The 26,970-nt window shown below is 38.2% G+C and overlaps 1 protein-coding gene across 6 annotated transcripts in view; it reads right to left on the reverse strand.

The window, feature by feature from the left end:
* Positions 1 to 11,480: 11,480 nt before the first annotated feature.
* Positions 11,481 to 26,970, reverse strand: part of NRP1 (neuropilin 1) — a 184,526-nt gene continuing 169,036 nt past the window's right edge. For 2 of the 6 annotated variants that reach the window (XM_090266174.1, XM_090266172.1), the window contains exons 13-17: positions 23,189 to 23,326; positions 18,857 to 19,128; positions 18,278 to 18,374; positions 16,219 to 16,269; positions 11,481 to 14,309 (exon numbers count right to left, since the gene is read on the reverse strand). In XM_090266174.1, coding sequence (XP_090122300.1) covers positions 14,020 to 14,309; positions 16,219 to 16,269; positions 18,278 to 18,374; positions 18,857 to 19,128; positions 23,189 to 23,326 — 848 coding nt within the window. In that variant the 3' untranslated portion in view covers positions 11,481 to 14,019. Of the gene's footprint in view, positions 14,310 to 16,218; positions 16,270 to 18,277; positions 18,375 to 18,856; positions 19,132 to 23,188; positions 23,327 to 26,970 lie in introns of all 6 variants that reach the window. The other 4 variants (XM_090266173.1, XM_090266171.1, XM_090266176.1 and 1 more) reach the window with 3 other exon arrangements.

The following is a 26,970-nucleotide window of genomic DNA, read 5'->3' on the forward strand; positions in this document are numbered from 1 at the left end:
ACTTATCAGGTAGAGAGTTTAGAATAATAATTGTAAGGCTATTCAACAGCATGAAAAAAAAAGACATAGGAACCATGAAAAAGAAGAAGTCAGAAATTAAAAAAATGCAATATCTGAAATAAATTATACACTAAAAAAAAGAAAGAAAGAGTAGGTTAGAAGAAGCAGAGGATTGAATTAGTGATTTGTAATATAAGGTAGAAAAAAAAAACACCCAAGCAGAACAGCAAAACAAACAAACAAATAAATAAATAAATAAAAAGAAATGAGCACTTAAGAACCTTTTGGGATAACATGAAATGTAACAACATCTGCATCAGGGGAATGCTAGAAGAAGAAGAGAGTGAGCAAGGGATCGAGAACCTATTTGACCAACAACTTCCCTAATTTGGTGAAGGAAAAAACACACAAGTACAGGAAACTCAGAGAGTTTGAAATAAGTTTGCTGTAAAGTGGGCTACACCAAGACACATCATAAATCAAATCACAAAGCTAAAAGACAAGAAGAGAATTCTAAAAGCTGCAAGAGAAAAGCAGGCAGTTACATACAAGGGAGCACCAATTAGATTGTCATCTGATTTTTCAGTAAAGCATTTCTGGCCAAAAGGGATTGGCATGAAATATTCAAGGTGAAGAAAACTAAGGACCTACAACCAAGGCTACTTTACCCAGTAAGGCTAGCATTTAAAATAGAAGAAATAAGGAGCTTATCAGACAGGAGTTTGTTAACACCAAACCAGTACTGCAACAAATGTTAAAGGGCTTTCTTTAAGCAGAAGAAAAGGACAAGGAGAAAGAAAAAGATCAGGGGAAAGTAGTCTAACAATAAAATGGCACTAAATATCTATCTATCAATAATCACCTTAAATGTAGAAGGCTTAAATGCTCCAACCAAAAGACATAGAGTAGCTGACTGGATAAGAAAACAAGATGCACATATATGCTGCATCCAAGAGACCCACCTCAGATCAAAAGATACACAAAGATAAGAGTAAAGAGATGAAAAAAAGTTATTTCATTTACTATAAATGGAAAGGAAATAAAAGCTGATGTAGCAGTACTTATATCCTACAAAATAGTCCTTAAAACGAAGGCTATACTAAGAGACAAAGAAGGACACTACATAATGATAAAGGGAACAATCCAATAAGAAGATATGACCCCAGTAAGCATTTATGCACCCAACATAAGAGCACCAAAATATATAAAGCAGATCTTGATGGACATAAATGGAGAGCTGGACAGAAATACAGTCATAGCCAGAAATATTAACATCCCATTGACTTCAAAGGATAGATCTTCCAGACAGAAAATCAACAAGGAAAATTTCACCCCAAAGCAGCAGAATATACATACTTTTCAAGTGCACATAGAATATTTCCTAGTATAGATCAAAAAACAAGTCTCAATAAATTTAAGAAGATTGAAATCATATCAAGTATCTTCTCTGACCACAATGCTATGAAACTAGAAATCAATCACAAGAAGAACACTGAAAAACATGCAGGCATAGAAGCTAAATAACACATTATTAAACAATAAATGGGTCAACAATGAGATTAAAGAAGAAATCAAAAGATACCTTGAAACAAATGAAAATGTGAACACAATTCAAAATCTGTGGGACACGGAGAAAGCAATCCTAAGAAGGAAATTCATAGCATTACAGGCCTACCTCAAAAAACAAAAACATAGCAAAATGGAACTAGAGGGAGCATACCTTAACATAATTAAGGCTATATATGAGAAACCTGAAGCCAACATCATACTCAATGGACAAAAAATGAAAATATTCCCCCTGAAATCAGGAACAAGACAAGGCTGTCCACTCTCTCCACTTTTATTCAACATAGTGTTGGAAGTCCTAGCCACAGAAATCAGACAAGAAAAAGAAATAAAAAGCACCCAAACTAGAAAGGAAGAAGTGAAACTGTCTTTATTTGCAGATCACATAGTACTGTATATAGAGAACCTCAACATCAAGAAATTGCTAGAACTGATTAATAAATTCAGCAAAGTATCAGGATACAAAATTAATACCCAGAAATCAGGTGCATTTTTATATGTCAGTAATGAACTAACCAAAAAAGAAAGTAAGAAAACAATATCATTCACAACTGCTTCAAAAAAATACTTTGGAATAAACCTAATCAAGGATGTAAAAGATATGTACTCAGAAAATTATAAGACACTGACATATAGGAAGAATTAATATTATTAAAATGTCCAAAGCAATCTATAGATTCAATACCATTTCCATCAAGATTCCAATGACATATTTCACAGAACTAGAACAAATATTTCAAAAATGTATATGGAACCACAATAGAACCCTCTTAGCAACTGTGATCCTGAGAAAGAAGAACAAGTTGGAGGAATCATGCTACCTAATACAAACTATAATATAAGACCACAGTAATCAAAACAGCATGGCACTGGCATAAAAAAACAGACACATAGATCAGTGGAACAGAATAGAGAGCCCAGAAATAAACCCACATCTTTATAGTAAATTAATATTTGACAGAGGAAACAAGCACATACAATGGGCTAAAGATAGTTTATTTAATAAATGATATTGGGAAAATTGTACAGATACATGCATAAAAATGAAACCAGACCAACTTCTTACACCACATGCAATAATAAATTCAAAGTGGATTAAAGACTTAAATGTTAGACCCAGAACCATAAAAATCATAGAAGAAAACATAGTCAGCAAAATCTTGGACATTGCTCATAGCAATATTTTATCAGATGTATTTCCCCAAGCAAGGGAAATAAAAGAAAAAATAAACAAGTGGGACTACATCAAACTAAAAAAAAATTTGCACCACAAAGGAAAACATCAACAAAATAAAAAGACAGCCTACGAAATGGGTGAACATATTCACCAATACATCTGAAAAGGGGTTAATATTCAAAATTTATAAAAATCTTACAAAACTCAATACCAAAAGAAAATAACCCAATTAAAAAATGGGCAAAGGATCTGAATAGACATTTCTCCAAAGAGGACATACAGATGGCCAACAGACATATGAAAGCATCAGAGAAATGCTAATTAAAAACATAATGAGATAACACCTCACACTTGTCAGACTGGCTATCATCAATAAATCAACAAAAAACACGTGTTAGCAAGGACATGGAGAAAGGGGAATTCTTTTGCACTGTTGGTGGGAATGCAGATTGGTATAGCCACTGTGGAAAGCAGTATGTAGATACATAAAGAAAAAATGTTTTAAATGCATCTGCCTTTTGATCCTGTGATCCCAATTTGGGAATATATCTGAAGGAACCCAAAACATGAATTTAGAAGAACATAAGCTCCCCTATGTTCATTGCAGCATTATTTGTAATTGCCCAGATATAGAAGCAACCCAAGTGTCCATCAGTAGATGAATGGATAAAACTACTATGGGACATTTACACAATGGAATACTACTCAGCCATAAAAAAGAAGAAAGTTTTACCCTTTGTGACAGTGTGGGTGGACCTGGAGAACATTATGCTAAGTGGAATAAGCCAGTCAGAGAAAGACGAATGTAAGATGATTAATGTAATAAGCAAAATGGAGACAGACTCATAGATAGAGAGCAAGATGACAGCTAAGAGGGGGTGGGGGGATGTATGGGGTGGAGGGACTGAGCAAAAAGGAAAAAGAACTCATAGACAACAGTGTGGTGATTGCTGGGGAGAGGAAGATATAAGAGAACTAAATGGTAATGAAAAAATATAACAAAAAATCTGAAAAAAAGTACAAAGAGAAATAATAGCAAGTGTTGAAAAGGTTGTGAGAAAAAGGAACCCTCATTCACTGTTGGTGGGAATGTGAACTGGTATAGCCACTATGGAAGATAGTATGGAGATTCCTCCAAAAATTAAGAATAAAGTTACCATATGACTCAGAAATACCTCTTCTGGGTATCTATTTGAAATTTTTGAAGACATTTAATCGTCAAGATATGTGTACCCCTTGCAGCACTATTCATAGTGGCCAAGACATGGAAACAACAAAAGTGTCCTTCTATAGATGAGTGGGTAAAGATGTGGTGCATATATACAATGGAATATTACTCAGCTATAAGAAAAGACGAAACACTGCCATTTGTGACATGGATGGGTAGATCTTGAGAATATCATGTTAAGTGAAGTAAGTCAGATGAAAAAAGTCAAGAACCATATGATTTCACTCACATGTAGGATATAAAACTGAAAGCAACAAGTGAACAAACAAGACAAACAAACCAGAGAGAAAGAGGATTGGGGGAGGTAGAAGAGGGTAAAGGGGATTAAATATATGGTGACTGAAAGTGACTTTGGGTGGCATACACACAAATGCAATATACAGATGATATATATTATAGAAATTGTATGCTTAAAACCTATATATGCTTACTAACCAATGTCACCGCAATAAATTTAATAAAATAAAGAAAAAAAAATATCTGCCTCTTTCCTTATTTTTGAATAACATCCTGGATTGGCAGTTTTCTTGGTATTACATGTTATTCTCATGGGAACTTTTGTTTCATTGTTTTGAATGGAGACTTGTATGTTACTCTGAGAAAGAATAAGGCCAGACCTATTTTCCTCTTTCTTTTTTTGTAATTTGCCTTTACTACTTGGATGCCTGAAATATTCATTAGTATTCTTGTAGGCAACCATACATTGATGTTTCTCTCCTTCTCTTTCTCTCTCCCTTCCCCTCTTCTAAAAATAAATAAATAAAATCTTTTTAAAAAAGACCCACATCCAGAGTGCTTTCCTTTTGTTGTTTGAGGCACACTCAGGATATTAAAAAATAAAATAAAGATTTTTTTTGTTTTCTGGGAAGTAATTTGTGCATGTGAAATTTAGGAACTCTATTATCAAAGGAAAAAATTGGAGACTCGGTTGGCTTTGCTGCATCGTATTCCCCCTCACCCATTGGTGGGATGTGGCTCACTCCCAGGAAGGGAGTATTCTTGGGCTTAAGATGGCTTTCCCAATTCAGAGGACTTCATGGTGCCTTTCTCTCCTCCTCCCACTTGTTTCCCCTTTATTTGGGGAATTAAAAATAGTTCCTTAAATAGCTTCCAGTAGTTTCCCACTTCCGACTTAAAAAAGAAAAAAAGATGAGAACGTCCTCCCAGTTTGCAGAACTCAACATTTGATGCTACTAGTGACAATCTTTGGGCTTCCTCTCACCTACCTGATGTGTCCCCCTGGGAATCAAAGCAGCTGAGAAGCCAGGCTGCACTGCACCTCTCTGCTGCCCCAGTTACTCTAGAGTTTTCCATTTGTTGGGTTTTAGGTTTTGAAGTTTGTTGAAGTAGGTTGTAGTCACTACCATTTTTAATTGCTTTTGATGATATTCTTGTGGAGTTTTTCTTTTTTAATCTCATATTCATTCTTACCAGGATAAGGAGAGTTATTTTATTAATGTTTTTTCTCCACTTGTTTTTATTATTTATAACCCTCCTCCCAACATTTTCTGTCTCCCTCTTTGCTTAATTTTCTCCATTGCACTTATGTGATGCAGTTAAAACTATTCACTATTTTAACTCAAAAACCCCATAGAGTATCTTACTCATTTTCTAACTTCCTATATTTCCTCAACTTTTTCTACTCTACTAAATATATAAAAATACTTGCTTTTTTATATGTACAAAATAATTTTTATCTTTTTAAAAGTATCATTTTTTATGTAAAATAAAATCTTAGGAGAAGGGAAAATATTGGTTTATGATTAATCTTTCTTTCTGAATCAACAGCAGGACCAATGCTAGATTTTCAGAGACCTTTCAGTAATCCCCAAGCTCTACTACTCTGCTTTGCTAACTGATTCTGTGGCTGGCCCAGTTATGTTCCCCAAATTGATCTTTAAGGTTGACATTCACAGAACTAAACTTATATGTCATTTTCAACCAGGTATCTAGAAAATTCATCTTTCACAGTTGTTGGGAGATGGGCTACTGTGAGACAGTGGAGGAATCCTCATGTAATAAATCCTATATGGTGAGGATGTTGCTATTGAGATCAGAAAAAGAGAAATTTAGGCAGAAAGATTGCTTGTCTTTACATAAGAGATAAGTATTAGAGGAGATGTCATCCTATTATAAAGAAATTCCATAACAAGCAGAATGTGAAAGAAATTTCAGAAAAAATTATACTAACCCTCCACATTTTTGCTCCAGAATAAGAATCTTCTGGTAGGTTAAACCATCCCTAACTTTGTCTCATTTCCCATTTCTACTGAGGTTCCTGGGTGCTCACTGTGGCTTCTCTTTTTTTCCTAAAGATTTTATTTATTTATTTATTTATAGAGAGAGGGGAAGGGAGAGAAATATCAATCGGTTGCCTCTCATAGCGCCCCTATTGAGGCCGGCAACCTTTTACTTTGTAGGATGATGCCCAACCAACTCAGCCACACCAGTCAGGGCACCATGGCTTCTTTAATCTACAAAGTTTCACTTATTATCTATCATGTGCCAGGAACTATTTATTCTATATGCTGCGGATACTGCAGTGAACTAAACAGACAAAAATCATTATCCTCATGAAATTTGCATTCTATTAATGTAGATGGATAACAAAATCAATAAGTAAAAATATGCTATACTAAAAGGCAATAAATTCTATGGGAAGAAATAAACTAAGGCGTGGATATGGGCACTATAGGTGGGGATAGAGTTCTCGGCAATGTTTGGCTTTCTTTCTTCTGTTCTGGCTACATATGGACACAAACCCTTCTGCTGTTACCCATTTGGACAGCTGAGACACACAGGGACTTTAAAAATCACTAAACAGTACTAAAATGACTAAATGCTAAATGACTATATATTAAGGGAAATTCAAATAGAAATACACAGAATATACAAGAAGTACAAAGATTTGCTCCCGAGACTCACAGAGCCTACCCCCTTTTACATACTGCCTCCTAAGATCTTTGTTTTCTGGATGCAAAGGGCTGAAATAATTCAAGTGCCCCCTAGCCCAGATTCCTCACTTGCCTCCTGACCTGCCTCCACACAGAGGATGCCCCCTTGCAACCCAACATTCAATAGTCTCATTTTTGACAGGAGCCATTTCGTCTTTTTTGTCTCACCTGATTGACTGCTCTCCCTCTAATGATTTCTCTCCCTAAGTTATGATTGATTTCCAGTCTGAGAGCCATCTTTTCCCTGTGTGGCAGGCACAGAAAATGATCTCATCTACCTTCCACAGCAGGAGTGTGGCTTTGTCCTTGCAAGCTGTCACAGAACCATCCACTGCTTACTGAATATATGTGTACTCCCTCACTTCTCTCAGAGCCCTTAAAATTTAGTGGGGCCGCGTATCAATCCCAAGCTGCAACATCAAGAGACTAGTCTTGTGCTGAGAGACTAGAAGCTGCACATTCTGGCTGGTAGTGCATCAAGAGGAAGACAGCCTGGGTCCTTGGAACAGAGCTGCCCAGCAGAAATGCTGAACCCACAGTCAACCTGTGGTAAGTTAAACATAAAACTTTATGTGTTAAGCCACTAACACTTGGGAGTTTGTTTCCTACAACAGCATAGACTGGCCTAATCTAATACCTGGCCTTAGAGTAAAGTGAGATCATAATGCCACACATTCCAAGACATTCTTATAATGGTAGACATTTGGTAACAAGAAGACGTTCCTTCACACTGAGGAGGCAGTGCAGGGCAGCACTTAGGATGTGGTAGACAGATCTGGGTTTGAATGTTGGAAATGCCACTTAGTAACTAGTTTTGTGACATTAGTTTTGTTTCTCAGCTTCTCTGAACTTCAGTTTTTATAACCTCAAATCATAAGGTTGTTTTAAGGGCTAATTGAAGCCTCTTGTAAATTATGATATGCAGTAAACATTCAGAAAATCTAATAAGGAGTTAAGTTTATGTAGAGTGGATTTGTTAATGTGCTCTCTGATTGGTTGAGAAACACATATGTGATGTCAGAACTCTGTGTGCTTAGGGAATGAGGAAAAGACCTAATTGAGCCACTCCCTGGAGCCTCAGCAACCACCCAAACTTAATAATAAACAGGTGAAACTAAATTGGCGGCATGACAGAAAAACTTTATTTTTACAACTAATAGAAATTTAGGTGACAAATATGTATATATAATTAAGCATTGACTCAAGAAAAATTATTTTTAAAACTCCAAAAAATAATATCCTTTTTGATGGAAGGCTTGAAACACAGCAGAAGAATTGCAAGAGATCAGATTAAAATAATCGAGTCTTCTTTAAGTATATCATATACTCAAAGTCAAAAAGCAATTTCATCATTATTGAAATTTTTCAGGAGTTGGAAAAAATTGGAGAAATTATAGCTCTAATAAGAAGTAAAATGGTTTTTCAACAAAGTTACATCAAAGTCATTAGCATTGCCAATACCACATCTCAGCAAGAAGATGAAGGAAGGGGTTTTGAAAAAGGGTATGGAGTTAGCTCATGTCAAAAATTATAGTGTGGCCCTGACCAGTGTGGCTCCATTCGTTGGAATGTTGTCACACAAAGCAAAATGTCGCTGGTTCAATTCCCAGTCAGCGTACATGCCTGGGTTGTGGGTTTGGTCCCTGGTCAGGGTGTGTACCAGAGGCAACTGATCAATGTTTCTCACATTGATATTTCTCTCCTTCTTTCTCCCACCCTAACTCTCTCTCTAAAAATAAAATAACTAAAATCTTTTAAAAAAAATTATGGGGTGGGGAAGATGTCCAAGTCACTGAAAGGAGCATCACAAGGAACCAGAACCTAGCAAGTCATTCCATTCAAGTCTCTCCAGGGCAAGACTCAGTTGCACCATAGCAGTCAGCATGCCATTAATTCTGCCAGAGCAACTAACTTTGCAACCCCATTAACAGGGCAGTGATAAAATTAGGTATTGGCTAGGAATATTAGACATTTATTGAATTCCTACATCATAATATGTGCCATGCCATTCAGATGTGGAGACAGTTTCTGTACAGAAAAACCCTCTTAGGAGTCACTACTGGAGAACAAAGCTCTACTACCTGATAATTTCTCACTTATTTGTAACAAGGACCCTAAGCAACAAGATTAGAAATCATCAAAGAAAGACTAAATAGGGTTTGTGTAGTTTTTACCACCAGGATTTTAACATCTTTACAAACTGCTCCTTCCCTTCCTCCTCTGACCAACCTGTAATGAGTAACAGAGTAGCTGCTGTGTTTCTATAGCACTTGGAAATTTTTATCCAGCAAAATATTTCATCAGCTTTATCCCTTCCTTCTCAGAAAAACCCACATTTAGGCCCCTCAGAACGGATCAGGCAGATTGACCACAAATTGCTTCTGAGTGGGATTTCAAGTTGACTTATTTTACTGTTTTCCAGGCTGCTCTGTGCTCAGACACTTCTGAAAATTGCTTTCTTAGACATTCGAGGATGTTCCCCCATCTCTGAGTGTCCCGAAACCACCATTGGAAGCAAGGTGAACTCTAGCACATCTAATTCAGCATAATTGCAGACTATGCAGGGGTTTCTCATGCCTAAATGGATGGGAATACAGGTCACCTGGCAATATTGTTAAAATGCCTCAGCAGATCTGAAGTGTGGTCTGAGACTGCATTTCTAACAGGCATCAGGGGCTGTTGCTGCTGGTTCTTGAGTAGCAAGGCCCTGTGTGAACATCTCACAGAATAGTTCAGGGCTGTGGCAGTGGTAGAAGTAGTGGAGGTGTGGGTGAGACCAGATACATCCTGGCTCTTCACTCAACCTCTCTAAACTGGATTGCTCATTGATAAAGTAGAATAATTATAAAAATACCTCACAGAGCTGCTGTGAAAACAGCTAATGCTCTCAAATTAAAGAAGTTTACTGCCATTACCATAGAAGAGTTCCATGAAGTAGGGTGTACTCTGAAATGATGGAATCAGTTCATAGGGCCTTTATTGCTGACAATCAAGTGACCTGTGTGGGATAACATGGATAACATGATACTCCCATCTGTATCACTTTACAATGTTTCTTTGTAACATTAGAGAAGTCAGTTATCATCCTGGCCTCACATGCTTCTTGCTGATCTGTTCTACTCATTTTGAGGCTCTCTTCACTCAGGTTTCTCAGACTCCAAGTTGAAAAGCTGCTTAAGATCCCTTGGTGAATATAGTTTAGGAAAATAGAGTTAATTCTTGGCAGAATTGCTTTTTTAATGCAGTACAACAGCTATGATTACCATTGGGAAACAGAAACATTATGGAATGTTGCAAAATCCATTTGATTTGCAAAAAGATATAGTGCAATTCATCCCAAGTGGCAATAAATAAATTAGCAGGGAAGATGGGAGATGGCACAATAAATAATTTTCGTGTTTTAAGTTAAACATTTCAATCCTCATGATATTTACCATAATTCCTGACTTTGGGAAATACTGTATAGTGATTTAGCTCATTAAACCTAGTAAGAAAAGCCTAGCTTAGCTGCTAACTTGGGGTAAGAAAGGAATGAAAAGCATCTATATTTCAGATCTTCTCAAACAATGAAACAAAGATAATATTAATTCAAGGCCCTAAATATTTTTCAAAAAGTATTTCTGGATTAATTATAATAGACTCCTCACAGGTCATTATGTTTTCTGGAAACATTCATAAGCATAAATACAATTTAAGTTTGGTAAAGTGATCACCTGCTCTGCCTCTATCTCTGACTTTTCTCTAAGAAGAGAGACCTGAAAATCCACTCAGGAGGGAAAATGCCCTATTCTTATTAAACCTTGGAATGTGAAAAAGGTATAATAAGCATCCAGAGACAAGAAAAAATATTGATTCACTGCAAAGAGGTGTACAGAGAAGACTACCTTTCATGGAGTTCCTATGCTTTCAGAAGTAAGTTTTCCTAAAATCAAAGGAAGATGAAAAAAGAATTATTCATCTGTGGATAATGAGGATTAGTGTAAGCCAATATTGTAATAAGTTTTTGACAGGGTCCTACTCAACATACTTTAACTCAATACTTCCATTGGTTTTGTTGTTGCTGTTATTATTATTATTACTATTATTTTGGTTCCAGATGGAATAGTATTTTCCCTAAGAATTACCAAATAGCCAGTGGTAATGCTCAACTTTGCTCTATACCTAAATTCTGCCTGGTGCATGCATAAAGATGATCAGATTTATCACCTGTTTTCTACAAAAACTTGCTAATAGGTATTTGTGAATTTTATTGAAAAAAGAAACTTTACCAAATGGGATAGAGAACACTTAACACAAAATTTGGGATTGGAAATCTTCCATTTATAAGGCTAACTTCTCCATTCATTATCTTGACAAGTGTTCAGTTTGGGTTGGTATTCTACCTCCAGGAAATGCCTTCTTAATCTTCTTATTAGGATATTATGTATCGTTAAGAGAACTAAAAAAAAAAACAACAAAAAAACACAAAAAACCTTGAAAGTTATTTGATGCTGAAATAATACCAGTTTCTTTAATCATAACAAAGCTAATATAACAAAAGCCATCAGGTTTGGGATATTTTATGAAAATGTTTAATTCAACTGTGTCTTTGGAATGTAGTAGTCATAGTTTGGAATTTAAGTTACAGTTCAGTTCTATGCAGTTCTTATGCTACTTAGTGTCTGAGAATACAAATGTCATTTAAAATTAAGGCTTCTCTGTTCATTTTGAACCAACAATTTACAAGTGTCATATTGTCATAGAAAATAAAAATTTCTGTAAAAAGAAATCTGCACAAAATTTTATGATGGTATAAAACACGAAGCAATAATATACCAGTAAAATGAAAACATTTTACTACACAAAGTTTTATAGATTTCAATAAAGAAAAAAATGTTATTTTACACCTTTAAAAATTACGAAACAATCTAAAATAATATAAACTGAACATTTTGTAACACTGACTTTACAAATTAATAACTTTATGAACATATAATTTTTAAATATATTTATCAGTGCAAGATACTTTAAAATTTAAAGTTTCAGTATCATTTTTCCTTGGATGAGGACAATTTTAAGTTCATTGTCTTAAAAAAAAATCAAGTCTTAGTGCTTTTGTCCTGGTATGATTATGACAACTGAATGAATGCCTCTGGGGATAAAAATTGATTCTTCTTTCATAGTGATTGATATTTTCCTGGAAACAAATGATGTCTCAATCCAATTAAACCAAGATGAATGGACTGTCTCCTCCATGATGCAAATGCAACTACCATAAATGTTTTTTGAGTGAGGCCTATAGCAATACAGGAATGGGGTGGGGGAGAGCTAAAGGTTCTTATGTACAACATGACATGACACAGACAGACTGGAAACAACCAAAGCTTCTTGGATTAATTCACCTGCTTCCTGGTAAAATATTTACTTCTTTGAGTTGTTAGAGGCTTATTAGGTCTTCCCACTCACAAGGCCGGTTTTTCTTTGTGAGCAAGAGGAAGTTTCTAAAAGCATGTATTCTAGTCTGTTTTCTCAGGGTTGTTTCTAAATGGATTTTTAAAAACATTTGTTTTGACTTTACTAACTTTTTATCCCCCAAATATTTCACTGCCAGGCATCAGGATCTCTAACCACTTTCTTAAGTTAACTGTTCTTCTACTTTCTTATCTTACCAAATACCAAAACAAGAAGATCTCAGGGAACATTTTTGCCTCTATAGGTGTAAAAATCTTATGTTTATGGACATTTAGAGAATTGTATCCAGTCCTTTCTTTGGGTGTCACTTGAAAGCCAATTGGTATTATTTCTCCTCTCAAGTTGTCTTTATTTCTATTAAATGCAAACATTTCTATCAAAGATCATTTTGATTGGAATAGACAAATGGCTTAAGGAAAAAAGATACTGTCACTTTAACCAGTTAACAAGAAAACCAAAGTTAGACTTTGGAGGGCAGAGTTAGAAATTTCCCTTATGTACTTATTTTTAAAAATAAGGTCTAGTAAAACTCTTTGCCATTACCAGCAGGTTAAAGCTGCAAGTTTCTTTTCTGGACAATGGCAAATGCTTAAATTCTAAGAGAGAAAAAAGACAGAGAGATAGGAGAGAAAGAGTTTACATGTGAAAATACATTCCATATGAAAGAACCATAGGAGAGAATATTGCAGCTTTATACAAAAGGATCAAGAGACATGAAATTGAACTACAGAAAAAGCAGAACAATTAAGCCATGTTGCCAAATATTCCCAGCCCTTGCCTTCCCGGGGGCTGACGTCTCACACTAAAATATACTTTCTTCTTAGTCAGTGGGCCACCGGGCTTTGACTAAAGAGCTGGGCTTTCACCAGGGAGGAACGGAGCAGGTCGTTAACGTAACACAATGCGAACCAGTACAAACAAAAAGGCACTTGAGAGGACATGGACTAGCCAGTGCCGAGGATTTTCTGTTGTGTTTGTCGGCAGCACACCCAGTTGCCAGCAGTGTCTGGTGATGGCAGTTTTCTGTGTGGAGTTCACAAGCACGAGGTTTAATACAACACTGGAAAACATCAAGGACATTTGACGGTATTGCTTCGTAAACAGAGCTGACATACTATATCAGTACTGAGGCTACAGTACTTTAAAATAAAACATCCTAATCCTTCTTTGCCTATGCACAACATGGGCAATTATACACGGGTACAGCTTCAGGAGTCCACTGAAATGCGGTTATTCTAATATACTCTGGGCAATGGGTGACAGGTAGCATGTCCATCAAAATGGCCCCAGGGAATACACTTGGTGCCAGCATCTTGGATTTTGCACAGTTTCTGAAAAGTATCCATAAAAGGAAGAGGAGAAAGGGGGAGGGAGAGTCAAAATGAATCATTAAGTCAATCATACTTGTTCTCAACACCAGCATTTGATTATTCAAATTAATCCGACAGAAAAAAGCTGACTATACATGATTCTGATAGTTAACACAGCTAACTTGTTCATGTCTGTTGGCCACACTCTTTGAAGCTCCTGAGAAAAGCCTGGCTCAGCGTTATCAACGCATTTTCCAGCCTGTCCAGTGAAAGATCAACATTAAGTTATGCCCTTCCACCTCAATTCTCTGACTTGTCTTTTCATGTCTGCCTTCATGCTTCTGAATAAGTATTCTGTGTGTTCAGTTTGTCTTTTTTCAACTTCACTCCATCCACCAGTTCGAAATTATAGTTCTCCAGGGCAGATAAGTTTCTTTCTGACATCCCATTGTGCCAACAGGCGCAGTACAGCACGACCCCGCAGATGGCACCCAGGAGCACACCCAGGGCGCTCATGGCTATAATGGTGATGAGGATGGGGTCCAACGTCTTCAGCACATTTCCTGGCTTCCTGGAAATGTTCTCGTCCCCTTCTCCTGTGCTCTCATATCCTTGGGTGCTTCCTGGGGAGAGAACAAAATTGGAGACATCAGCACTGCCAACATACCAGATAGAGACAGGGCAATAGAGAAAAAGAAAGATAAAGACAAAATCATAGGCTCATTTTCTGTCTTCTCCCCAGAGCCTGCAGGGGATTTCTAAAGTGGGGTTTGGCTCTCTGACACTGGGAAACACCCAAGTTTGTGTTTGACTCACTGTTGGGAATGGAGGTGTGGGGAAAGGAGGGTACTGGGGAGCTGTGTCCCTGACAGCTAGCCTCGCACATGGAAACAACTGATTCTGGGTAAACAGTGGGGTTTATGTTTTATTCTAATTCAGATTTCAGGCAACCCACCATCTGTGTTAGATTATAATCTGTGTTTTTAGTTCTTGGCCAGATATAGTCACTAAGCTTTGCAAAGTCCAGCAGAGGATTTAACCATTCCCAGTGCATTCGCCTAATCCCACCCAGGAACATGAAACCTTCTGAGCTGCCCTTTCATGGGGACATGTCCAGTTCCTGACACGGTTTACACATTGCTTGTTCTTCCACATGTAAAATCTTCAAGTCAGGCAACCTTCTCCTAATCTACAGTGGTTTCACTAAAGAAAAAGAGATCTTTCAGAACAAGGGAATGCTTGTGACTGACATTTTAAACGGGCTATGACTCCATCCTAGAGACTGAGTCTGTGCTGCAGTGAATAGAACACGTGTAATAATCAGCATCTGTGCAGCCCTGGTGGTTTTGGTCCCTGGAGAAATGTTTTCTTTAGAGTAGAACATAAGGGATTATGAACATGGGAGCTTTGAGCCTAATTACCTGGTACTAGAAATGAGAAAAATATTAATGTGCATCATATACAGTGTTTACTTAGTGGTGTTTAGACCAACAAAGATTCCAATCAAAGAAAACTAAAAATATGAGATGCAGGTCCCTAAACAGGGGCAAACAACCCATGGAGGCATATTAATATTCTCTCCCTTGATGAAACATTCTTTTGAAACAACCTTTAACAAAGTTTAGAACTCAGAGCAGGCCATGTAGCTAAGCTAAATGAGCCAACGTGTCTCTGTCAAGTCCAAGTCTGGCTATGTTAGGCCCATGTTGCTAATAGCAACAGGTGCTGATGCTGATGCTGATGGGTAGGGCTGGGACAAGGGTTCAGTGATTCACAGCTGCTGGCTGGGAGGGATGGAAACTTCTGGAAATAAAATAACACCAGACAAGGACTAACTCTGACCAAATGTCTTGAACTAGATCACCAAGCAGTGTTCAGAGAAAACATATTTTCAAGTTAATCAGTCTCAAGTTGGCGGCTACCACTCAAATGGCTGTGCTACTTCCGGCAAATCAGTGCCCTGAGTTTCAATGCCCTTATCTGAAAATGGGGATAAATATACATCAATGAGTAGCTGTCGGGAGTAAGGAGATAACCTGCGTGGTAAGTAAAGTGCTAGGAGCGGACTAGCTCCTCAATAGATCCTTACCATCATCATTACAAAGCTAGGGTTCCAGTAGAGGAGGATGATAACATATAGACCAAACTCAACATATTGTCACAGACACTGGGCTCCATTACTTTAAAGACCATTTCTGGATATCAACCAGGCTCAAGTATTTGGGTTTGTTTCAAATTACAGTGTGAAAATCACTGTAGGTCTTGGGTATGTCTTGGTCTTCACTAGTTTTCTGTTTCCAGTTATAAAATGAGTCTGGTTTCTTTCATTATCCTCTAAGTCCTCTTCCAGCTCAGGGAGGAAAAGGTCTGGCTGGCACCCTGTCCCAGGGCTCAGTCACTTGCACAAATCAGACTGCCAGAGTCTGGCAGCTTCAGGGCAGTTTAGATTGCATTGTGGCAGAAAGTTTTCCTATAAATAGAGTGAAAGCTGCAGAAAATTATTTTAAAAATTGGTCAGGAAGACAAATTTACCTGTTTCATCAATTTTATTTTCTGGGTTCTTTTTATCCAGATCTGCCGGTCCTGACAAGTCAAACAAAATCGAAAGAGATATTTGAACTGCCAACAAAATACAACCACACAAACTACATAAACCTTACACACACACACACACTCATAGTTCAGCTGTGTCTCCTCTGCAGTTTGAGTACAATTGACCCCACTGTGTAACTGTGGAACAGTTACACCTCTATGGCAACATGAAATGATTATGAAGTGGTACAAAATCCAGGTGGCAGTGCTATTAGCCAAGTGTACTGTTTAGGAGCAGAGAAGGGTGGAGAGAAACAGTCTTGGCATCTGGAGTGTAAGAAATTTGGGAAAATAGGAAATAGAAGTGAGGTTGTTCTATGGCTACCAGCCCGTGCCTTTGTAAGCAACAGCTTTCTAAGTTTGATGTGTTGGTTTGGTTTCCCAGATAATATGCTAGCTCTCTGAGGTAAGAGATTATGTCCTGTGTCTTACAAAAGAGAGAGAGAGAGAGAAAGTCTCTGAAAAAAGTGAAGAGCCGGCATTCCCTATGGTTCTGAGTAGAGAGCAGAGGATTTTCAGTTCTTTGTTCACTGCTATATCCCCAGCATTTAGAACAGTGTCCAGAACATAATAGGGGCCTTAATAAATATTTGATGAATAATTATACAATTACCCTAGACATCTTTTTAATGATACAGCAACAGAACGTGTTTAATGGGGCTTCAGCTGCAACTTTCTGAGTACAGTGCCTAGTGACAGCTTCAGCAAAGTACACCAGTCACATGAAAAGGAAAGGGTTCGCAGAGAATTGCCTCAGGCTTCTGTATATAAACGGGAGCACTGGATGCTGCTTTGCATATAGAAGGCGGTCAGTAAAACTTGTTGAGCTGAACTGAATTTATTTTTTTGTTTTAGTTTGTGGAATTTGTCCTACATTCCAAAAACATCAGCATCATCACTCTCATTTTGGAATAGTAAAGTAATGGTGTTATGTGTACTGTATAACTACATGTAATATATCTCTTAATAGCAGTGTAGACTTGGATGTGGGGAATTTGTAAAGGAGTTGCAGCTGAAACATCTTCTTCTATGAAAATTTGCTAACTAGTGAAACATTAAATATATTTCCTTACATAGCAGGAAAAAACAAATTTTATTCACTGCTCTTTTATTTCTGCCAGTTTCTTCATTCGACACTATCAAATTATTGCCACTTTAGGGATTATGTATAATCAGTATATTGTATTTAAAAGCTTCATAAATTACTGAAGGGACCAAAAACCCATTATAACCAACAGGCCTCCTTTGCCTTTAGTTCACCTAATAGATTTATTCCGTTTTGTTACAATTAACATCCTATTATATAATAATATGTAACAAATATTTAAGTGTAGCAAATGGAGCTTAAGACTATTTACTGGGCTATTGCATTGCCATTAGTGATGTTCTTTATAATTCTATATTAAGAACTAAGAAATATGAATTAGTTTTCTGACTTTTATCCTATATATGTAACAGACCAATAAAAAACAAACTCTGAAACACTAGGCAAAGTTTCTACATTTAATTTATTCTTCTGAATCATTTCAAATATTTAAAAGTCAGAAATATCTACATTTTTGTAATAAAGCAAATAATGATGGCTTCTGTGATTCATGAACAATAAAATTTTAAATTCACTGTGATCAAAATTTTCAAAAGCCTGCTGTGTTGTTTATGCATCCAAATATTTAGATGCTCATCAAAATGTTTTGGCATGGCATATATAACCTGTAAACTGAAAGCTTTTTTTTTTTTGCTATGATCTTTGGAGTTCACATCATTATATAGTTTTAGAGGGACCAACCAAGCAGTCTAAATAAAAGAGGTTAGGTAATGGGGTAGCTAAAGGTAAACTGACCTGATTTTTGCCCTGTTGCACCAAAATACAGATTTCACATGATATGCTGATAGACCACAGAGAAACTCCAGGTCTAAATGAGCACGACAAGGACCATCACATGGCAAGGATCTTGCTCTGGGCAACTGCTTCACTGGTTTCTACAGAACTTGTACTTACGTGTACAGTCCTCTTGTGAAATGTGGTTATTAATGTTAATGTCATCCACTGCAATCCCGCCAAGGTTTCCTTTTCCAATTTCACCCTCAAAAATCACCTAAAAATTAGATCATTTCCACAGTATTAAAATGTTTAGTCCCAAATAGCAGCGTTTACAAATGCTTGCTCAGCACAAACTATGGCACACAAATTCATGAAATTTCACATTAGCACATGTTTTACTCAGCAAATCCATATTAACTGCCTGGTGATGGCATAAAACTTCTCTGCACCATCCTTTTCATAATACAAAATTTAGAACTGAAAAAAGCAGGAAATAAAAGGAATGTTCAATGTGACAGCCCAAAAACAGATTATAAAATAACATTTTCGCCCCTTTCTCAGCAAATTGGTTCTATTCCTGTAATCTAGGACACTGAAATGTGCTACTGAGATTATCATCATTGCAGCAATATCTCAGGTTCAGGAAACCCCTGAAATAATTTTTGGAATGATTCCCATATCTCATTTGATAACCTACAAAACATGACCTCTGTGCCCCTGAAGCAGCTGCTCTCTCCACCCTGGGAAGGAGTTTACCTGGTAAAGTTTCAGAGACTTGTGTAGCAGGACACGTCCCTCCTTCCAGTGGTCTCCTTGGTGTCCAATGGCCATCCAGACCAGCTGGTCATACTCCTCCGGCTTCTGGTAGCGCAGCTTGACTCTCAGTGTGCCCACATGCGAACCAGACATGTGATACCAGAAGGTCATGCAGTGGGCGGAGTTCTGGGAATAAACCACAGGGCTCACCAGGCGAGCAACTTTGCCCTTCTGATTTTCATCGGCTTGGGAGTAGATGAAGTTGCCATCTCCTGCTGTGACAAAAAACTGTGTTAGGGAGAGTGCTCAAATTCATGACTCCATTGTTCTCTTCTTTAGATTTCCACCACTCAAACCTTCTCTCCTAGGCTGAGCATCAAAAACCCAAACCTGAGGTGGAAATGGAACGGTGTGCAGTTGCTGGAGACCCATGGCTCTGCTGTGAGCTGCTGTAAATGGGCATATGGTTGGGGCAAGGCTGCAAAGCAGCACTGAGACGCCACTCATTCCAAACACACTGTTGTACGGACATGGGCTGTGACTTAAAGCACCTCTGCATCTTTGCAAGCAGGCTGAAAGCATAGGACAGTCCTATTTTCATGCTATTTTAGGATTGCTTCAGTGGAACCTGTGTGAGCATAGATGTTAAATGAAAAAATTTAACATATTCTTATTTATCATTTGAGTAGCAAGTCTTCTGGTTGATGATACTTTTATCACTATAACTACTTGATAATAAGACAGCTGCATTTTTTTCCCAAATAATCTAGTGATATTTTTTCTCCAAATTAAGATTATTTTCCCCAAGTTTATTTTAATGGCTTATAAATTGCAAAAATAAACCCAAGAGCTTGAATCTCAACTGCGATCCCAGCTCCTGTGGGATGCAGGGTTCTGGTTCAAGGAGAGGCAAGGTTGCATTTTCAAGGCTTATTAGAAAGTGGCATTTTGGCAACATGGACACTTGCAGAGCTATGAGAACTTACCTTTGGTTTTGCTTTTAATTACTCACAGTGGGACCATTACCTCCTGCCACCACCTGGTCTAAACACACAACTCATGTTTCCCTATTTGCTCTGCAAATAGAAATTGCCCCCTCTCTGCCTCACCTGATGTAAGTGTGAATCTGGTGCTTGGGCCTCAGTGGGCAGCAGGGTGTTTTGTTTGCTGTCTGGGAAGTTTGTGTATTTGTGTGATAATTTTTCACTGTGCATATGTGGGCAGATCCTTGTATCCGCTCACCTGTGTCGACAGTGTCCAGGTAGGAGTGGATGAGTCAGCAGGCAGCTTTCTTCCTTCACCTGGCTGCTTATCTGAGATCGCACCAAAGCACACTTAATGAAAATGACAGGTGGAATAAGAAAAGGAGGGAGCAGATAAAAATCACTCCTTGTGGCTCCTTGTGAGTGTGTGTGTGAGTATATATATGTGTGTTTTGTGCAGGACACTGCTGGTTCTTTATACAACACCTCAAACTGAGGAATGAAATGACTACAAAGGAAACAATACATGAGTAGATAGAAGAGTTCACTGGAGTGGTTGGTGATATTATATTTGATGCTCTCAGTGCCTATGGAGAGTCCTCTGTAACCAGGCTGACTAAGTCTTTCCTGGGGTTTGTCTTATTCAACTAATTTAGCAAGTGGCAGTGGCCCGTCTGGGAGACAATACCATTTCACTGAGCTGAGTAGTGGATCAGTCCACCAAAATGGATAGTGAAAAGGTAGACAATGCACACATCCTGCCTCTACCTCCTCCCACAATTTTATGGAAAAAGACTGAAGTTGGAGATGTGTAGAGAAGAAATGCATTCATTGAGCCCATGGAGTTGATTTGGACAAGTCAGAGAATAGGTGGTAGACAGAAGAAGAAAACTTGGCGTGGGTAAGAGGAAAGTTGTCTGAGAGATCTGCCCTAGCCTTGGCCCTGCTGCCATTGTGGACTTTGAAAAATTTGCTCATGTCATGTTCCTGTTTAAAACTCTCCTCACTGCCTTCAGCCCCTCCCTTGTCCTATATCTAACTGCTTTGCATGGGAATCTGTCCAACTCACACCACTGGCAATCTGCCAAAACACAGACCCATCCCTTTCATGTCTCTGCACAAGTCATTCCTTATTAAAGCCGAGCTTACAGTGACTCTGAGAGAGGACCACACTCTCTGACCCTTCTTATCTTATCTTTCACCACCGAAGATCACCTCTGATATTGGGCTCCCTCATTCCACTGCACTGTGATTGTTTCCACCCACAGCCAGGCTGAGAGCTTTCGAAGGGCAGGGCCACTCTCCTTTACATGTGCACCTTCTGTGCTCAACACATGTACCATGTAACAACGGGGCCGCTCAGGTGCCATGTGCCCACTGCATCAGGCAAAGATGTTGGGCTTCAGGAATCCTCTCTAAGGAGGTACATAGCTTCATCCTTAGAGGTCAAATGCAGAAAAACAAATGGGATTCCTTTAAATAAATTCAAAAGTGAGCAGCAGGATATTGTACCTAGATAGTGTTAGTTTAAAAACAATTTCTGTGTCTGATTTGCAAAGTGCCACATCCCATGTCATGTCGGTCTGTGCACTTGTGAGCTGTGCAGGGCTCCACCATCTACATTGTCTCATGTTAGCAAGCCTTGCCTTTCAGATGTCAGGCTCACTCACTGCTCTTGGCAAGTATTGGGTTCCCAGTGCTGTGGGAGGCTCTTTCCAGTCAGGGCAGGCCTGGCACTATAGCCAAGTAAATCTGGGTGTCTGGGAGAACAAAAATACAAATCCTGCTGAAGGAATCCCACTTCTCAGCTGTTACCCTAAGACAAGATCTCCTTTTCTGATACTCAATACACACAGTGCTGATATTTTTCCTTTCAGGGATTTTGTCACAGTTTTGGGTCAGGAATTCTGTTTTAATTTTCTCAATTAATGCTTCACTTCTGCAAGCATTTCAGCTTTTGTATCTGGCTAACATCGCTTTTAACCTCCTTTGAATGTCAGATCCCACCGAGCCATTTTGCTCTACTTTGCATCAATTTTTCCACCATTACTGCCTTCATTCCAGCTAATTGCATTTGGTTAATTTGATGCCATTTATATGTACAGTGCCATTTACAGTCAAAGCATTTAAGTTTTCTAAAACTGCTTGTCTTAAGGTTCAACTAAACGTATCTCAGAATTGAAGGAGTCCAATTTTATCCAATTTCCTTGTCATTCTCATTAGGCAAGAAGTTAGCTGCGGTGGAAGATGGCCTAGTCAATCTACTTAATGGTTATGTTCACTGAGGGAAAAGTGAACAACGAAATGGGAAAGGCATGAAGTACCTCTGCCCATCCATCAGCTCACTGACCCACTGGCCCAAAACACCAGCACAGAGGGAACTTTGCTTAATGAGATCTCTTAGCAACAGCAAATGCCCCTCTTGGTGTATTTTGGGGAAGCCACTACTTGAGTAAGTAGTCCTGTGAGCATCACTGTGTATGGAAATTTTTGTGAGCTGGGTGCTCCTTGTGAGTGTGTGTGTGAGTATATATATGTGTGTTTTGTGCAGGACACCGCTGGTTCTTTACACAACACCTCGAACTGAGGAATGAAATGACTACCAAGGAAACAAGATAGGGGTGGACAGAAGAGTTCCCTGGAGTGGTTGGTGTCAGTTCCCTCCCTCCCCCAACCCATGCCTCTGTCACCAATTATAAACCTTAAGGGAAAAGGAAGATGGGGTGGGTTGGGTGGGGGTGGTGAGGCGTTTGTTTTGACCTGGGGTATGGTGAGGTTTCTGCCTGCTCAGTTTTAAACTTGCCCCCAAAAGAATAAGAACCCCACTCCACCTTGATCCACTTCCATTTTAAGGGTCCAGAAAGAGCAAGCATAAAGCTCACTTATCACTTGTCCATCTGTAAATAAATGGGTGACATAGTATGTCTGGACTTCCTTCAAAATAGTCCAGGGTCAGGGATAATAAAGTAAGATTCCTATGTTTTGATAATTGTTAAAGTTGGAGTATGCACATTTAGGGTTTGTATTCCTATTTCTTTTCTACTTTTAAATATGTTTGAACTTTTGCATTGAAAATGCTCAGAAAAAAGTATAAAATAGGTACTAATTCATATAACTTGGCCCAGTTTGCTATATTTCAGGACATCAATCAGCTGCAAAACTTAATCAGCATTTTCTCCTACTAAATGTATCTCCATTAGGGAAAGAGATCTTGTTGATTCCAGGAAATAAAAGCATGAGTGAGTGCTCTGCAGTATTTTCTGTGTCCCCTAGATTCACAGACCCCAGAAACCCTCCTTGGTCACACCTCTCGTTCAAATAAATGAGGCCAGAGTGAACTCTCCATTACCTGTGTGATCCTGGATTGGTCCCGTTTTGCTGGTCAACACACTCCACTTGAGTTGCACGTGATTGTCATGTTCCCAGTGACAGAATGTCTTGTGAGAACCCCAGCCAAATTCACAGTTAAAGCCATATGCTGGAAACTCTTCAGTGGGTGGAAAGTAAAAATAGAGAGAAGCAGAGAAAGGCAAATTTAATCATCTAGGTCAAAAAGGCCCTCAATTCATTCATGGAAAGCACAATTTATATATATAACTATGTCTATTTGAAAATTCTGAGAAAGCTACAAAATCCAGAATAACCAGGAAACGCAAAAGATGTAGAGATGTCAAATATTTGCAAAACTATGTTTAGTAATTTTTAAAAATCCGGCTTTGTAAAAATAATTATGGACTGCCTGTCAAGTTGGTTTTATATGAAATTTCCTGGAAGGTTACTTTCCAAAGCATGCATATTACATCTGTAGTGTTCTCTCTATTTCTACAATATTTAATATAAAAGATACTATGTTTTTAAGGATGGATTATATAAACTGATATTCATCAATTAAAAGAATCCTAATTAGATATTGACCCAGGAATCTCAAGTCTAGAAAAGGACTAGTGAATGCATCAGCCTGGAGGCTATTTGTATTCTCAGTACAGCAGCTTATGCTTTGGGTCTTTAGTGGCAGATCTCTGAAGCAGTTCTTAAGATTATTTTTTTCTTCTGTGCTTTATTTCAGGTCAATTAATTTTAAGTGTAGTTTCTGCTTTTTCAGTGAATTTTAAAATTTGCATATAAATTGTTCACTCCACTTAAATACCTCAATGCAACCAAGTCACATTTAAATAGCTACCCATTTTTTATTTTATTCTTTAATGTTCAAGACACTTCCTTTGGGATCTGAAAGGAAAGAAAGTATGAGTGAATTCTCAGGAATAATTCTCTTGTGTGGTCTACAAGGTGCTACTTGACTATAGTGTTTTGTTTTGTTTTTTATCTTTTTTTTTTCTTTTTACTCCACTCTCCTTTTGAAAGTAGCTTGAGTTTTAGTATGGAAAAAAAAGGAATTATAGATGCTCAGAATTTTGGTGGTCGTCGTCGGCGGCGGCAGCCGTCCGTCTCGAGAGACTATGGTGTAGCTTCTTAAGAGTCTATCTGCACCGCCGAGAATGGCTGTGCAGTCCGACTCGGGAGTGACATCGTATCTGTCTCCTCCCGTGTTGAATCGACGTCTTGTGATGACGCTGAAGCTACAGAGCCTGGGCAGGGTGATATGGAGGGTCTGCTGTTGCCCATGCAGCAGACCCCCCCTCTCTTCTCAGCTGAAGAGTCCAAGGGAAAGACGGAGTCAATACAGCTTGGCTTCAGGTGCGCCGCAGGAGTTGCCGGTGTTGACTACAACGTCAAACCGCCTTAGGGACTCCGGCTCCGGATTTTCTGTCGGGGTTTACTCCCTTAGCCTTTTCCCTGAAGAGGTATGCCGCAAGGCAGCGGAGGTTTTTTGGAGTCAGAGTTTTCCTTCTCTGATGTACCCTGACTGGAAGATCGAACCAGCGACACTTAGCTCGCAGGCCGACGCTCAATCCACTGAGCTAAACCAATTTTGGTGGTACATTTAAGCTAATAGTACAAAGGCTACTAAGGATAAGATACTTATAGTACGAAGGCTACTAAGGATAAGATACTTATGCTTTTGTCAGTTCCATGCCCTTTCCTTATGAAAATGAAACGCAAGAGGCCTGTTTCCCTAATGACGGGGGCTGATGCTTCTCACCATGGCTAGGCAGTCCACGAGATGGCAGCACAGAAACAGAAAGGAAGTGCCTAGGGCTACTTGCCAAATGAACTTAACAAATGTCTCAAAACCATCCCTGTACACAGTAAGGGAAGTGAGGTATTATCTTGTTTTTGATCTTTTCTTTAAGTTTACTGAAGTGTTTAATACAAAATATCTTGCTTTCTTCTTTGAGCCTGGCTGCATTGTTCCTCCTCTACGTTAACAATGGCAAGAGGAATGTTAATGGAAAGATTTACTGAATAGATAAAGATGATTTTCTTTGCATTTTTAGTTTGCAAGGAACTCTTTTCAAATGCTAACGTAAAATATTGAAAGAAATGCACTATATGAATTGTTAAGACTGAGAAAGATGGAGTGTTGCTTTCAACGACAACGTGACCTCCCAAAGCATGCACAGGGCCAGTAAACAGTAAAGCATGTAATGTGTACAGTGTGAGCACTTTGAGCTAGTGCTCACCGTTACTGGAGAACTGTTCTTCATGTCTAGCCCATTTTAACCATAAAATTGGACTTCTTAGAGCATGAAAAACCCTTTCTAAAATTTACCACATTTGTGCAGCAAGACTGAATTATGCAGCTGAAGTCAAGTTAACTGATTGAATGGTTGCACAACCTTGGATGTTAACGCCCACAATCAGGAATGTATTATTGCATAATCTCATGTTAGAAAATGTTAATACTGGAAAATGTTAATGTGGGTATGGTTTTGAGTTTTCTCCTTAAATGTAGTTTATAAGACATGCACATACAGGAGGGCAGCAAGCCATTACACACATTTCTGGTTATATTTACCTTACTAATACATTAAATTTATTGTATAGTACAGAAAACTATATCATCATTATTTTGGCTATCAATATTCTAGTGATACCATAACATATGTGAATTTTGGTATTTATGCAATCACTAGGACAGCTTTGCCTAAAAGGATGTTTTAGGCATTTCTGCTATTGAGGTAAATGACAGTTCGCCTTGATCTTCCAATGTTCTATGAGTCTCTAACAGGGGAACTGCTCTAAAACTTTGTATTTCACCATTTTTTTATCTTCTTGTCCTGAGTATAAAACTTAATTTTGCCAATCTCACTTATTTAAAATAAAATTAAAAAAAAAAAACTATGAAGGAGAGGTATAGCTCAATGTTGAAAATTCAAGCCTCAACAGAGAGGCTATTAAACACACAAAATACACATAAACACGTATAGAAAGGAAAAAATAAAGAAAACAGAGAAAGAAAGGACAGAAGGAAAAAGTTGAAATAGAAAAAAACAATGGACAAATGAAATCATTATATATAGGACTATTGACCTTTAAATCATCAAATATTACACAAGTCCTATTAGCTGAACAATTCTTATTAAATTTATTGGGAATAATCTGGCTAAATTCCTTCTTGACTCCTAACAATAGCAGGAAACAATATTCTGAATTTAAAACAAATTTATATCCCCTGTGAGCAAGCACCAGCTGTGTTTGTTGAACCTGTCTTGCTTGCAGTTGAATCATTAGCACCGTGTATGCACAAGGATTGAACTTTTAAATCTGGATTTCTATTGAGTATGTTAACTCATAGACTGGACTTTCAGTACAAACAAGTAGAGAAGCTGAGCCCATGAAATCACAGGTCATGAATACACTCTGAACTCTCTAGGAATGTTTGAAGATCCTCAGAGGGTAAAAGGCTACACTAGGGGGAGCTGTATTTAAAATGTAGGATTCTCATCAGCTCCTGGAAGACAGTTAATAGGGTTTTATGCATTTGATTACAACCCAGACAGTATATGAATATTATATACCCACTGAGTTTATTATGTGGATAAGAATCCAAAATGAAATCTTGAGACTCTCCTTGAGTCTATACTGGCCTGATTTTCTAGAAGCTGCTTAAGACACCTGAAGAATCTGAAGCCTGCATAACAGTGGACCTGACTCCTCAGGGACACCTCAGAGTCAGAGTCCTCGTCAGCATTGGCTTAGTTAGAGGGTGACAATGCATAGAACTCTTCA

This window comes from Furipterus horrens, unplaced genomic scaffold (genome assembly GCF_987537825.1).
Source record: "Furipterus horrens unplaced genomic scaffold, mFurHor1.1.pri manual_scaffold_2, whole genome shotgun sequence".
Lineage (NCBI taxonomy): Eukaryota > Metazoa > Chordata > Mammalia > Chiroptera > Furipteridae > Furipterus > Furipterus horrens.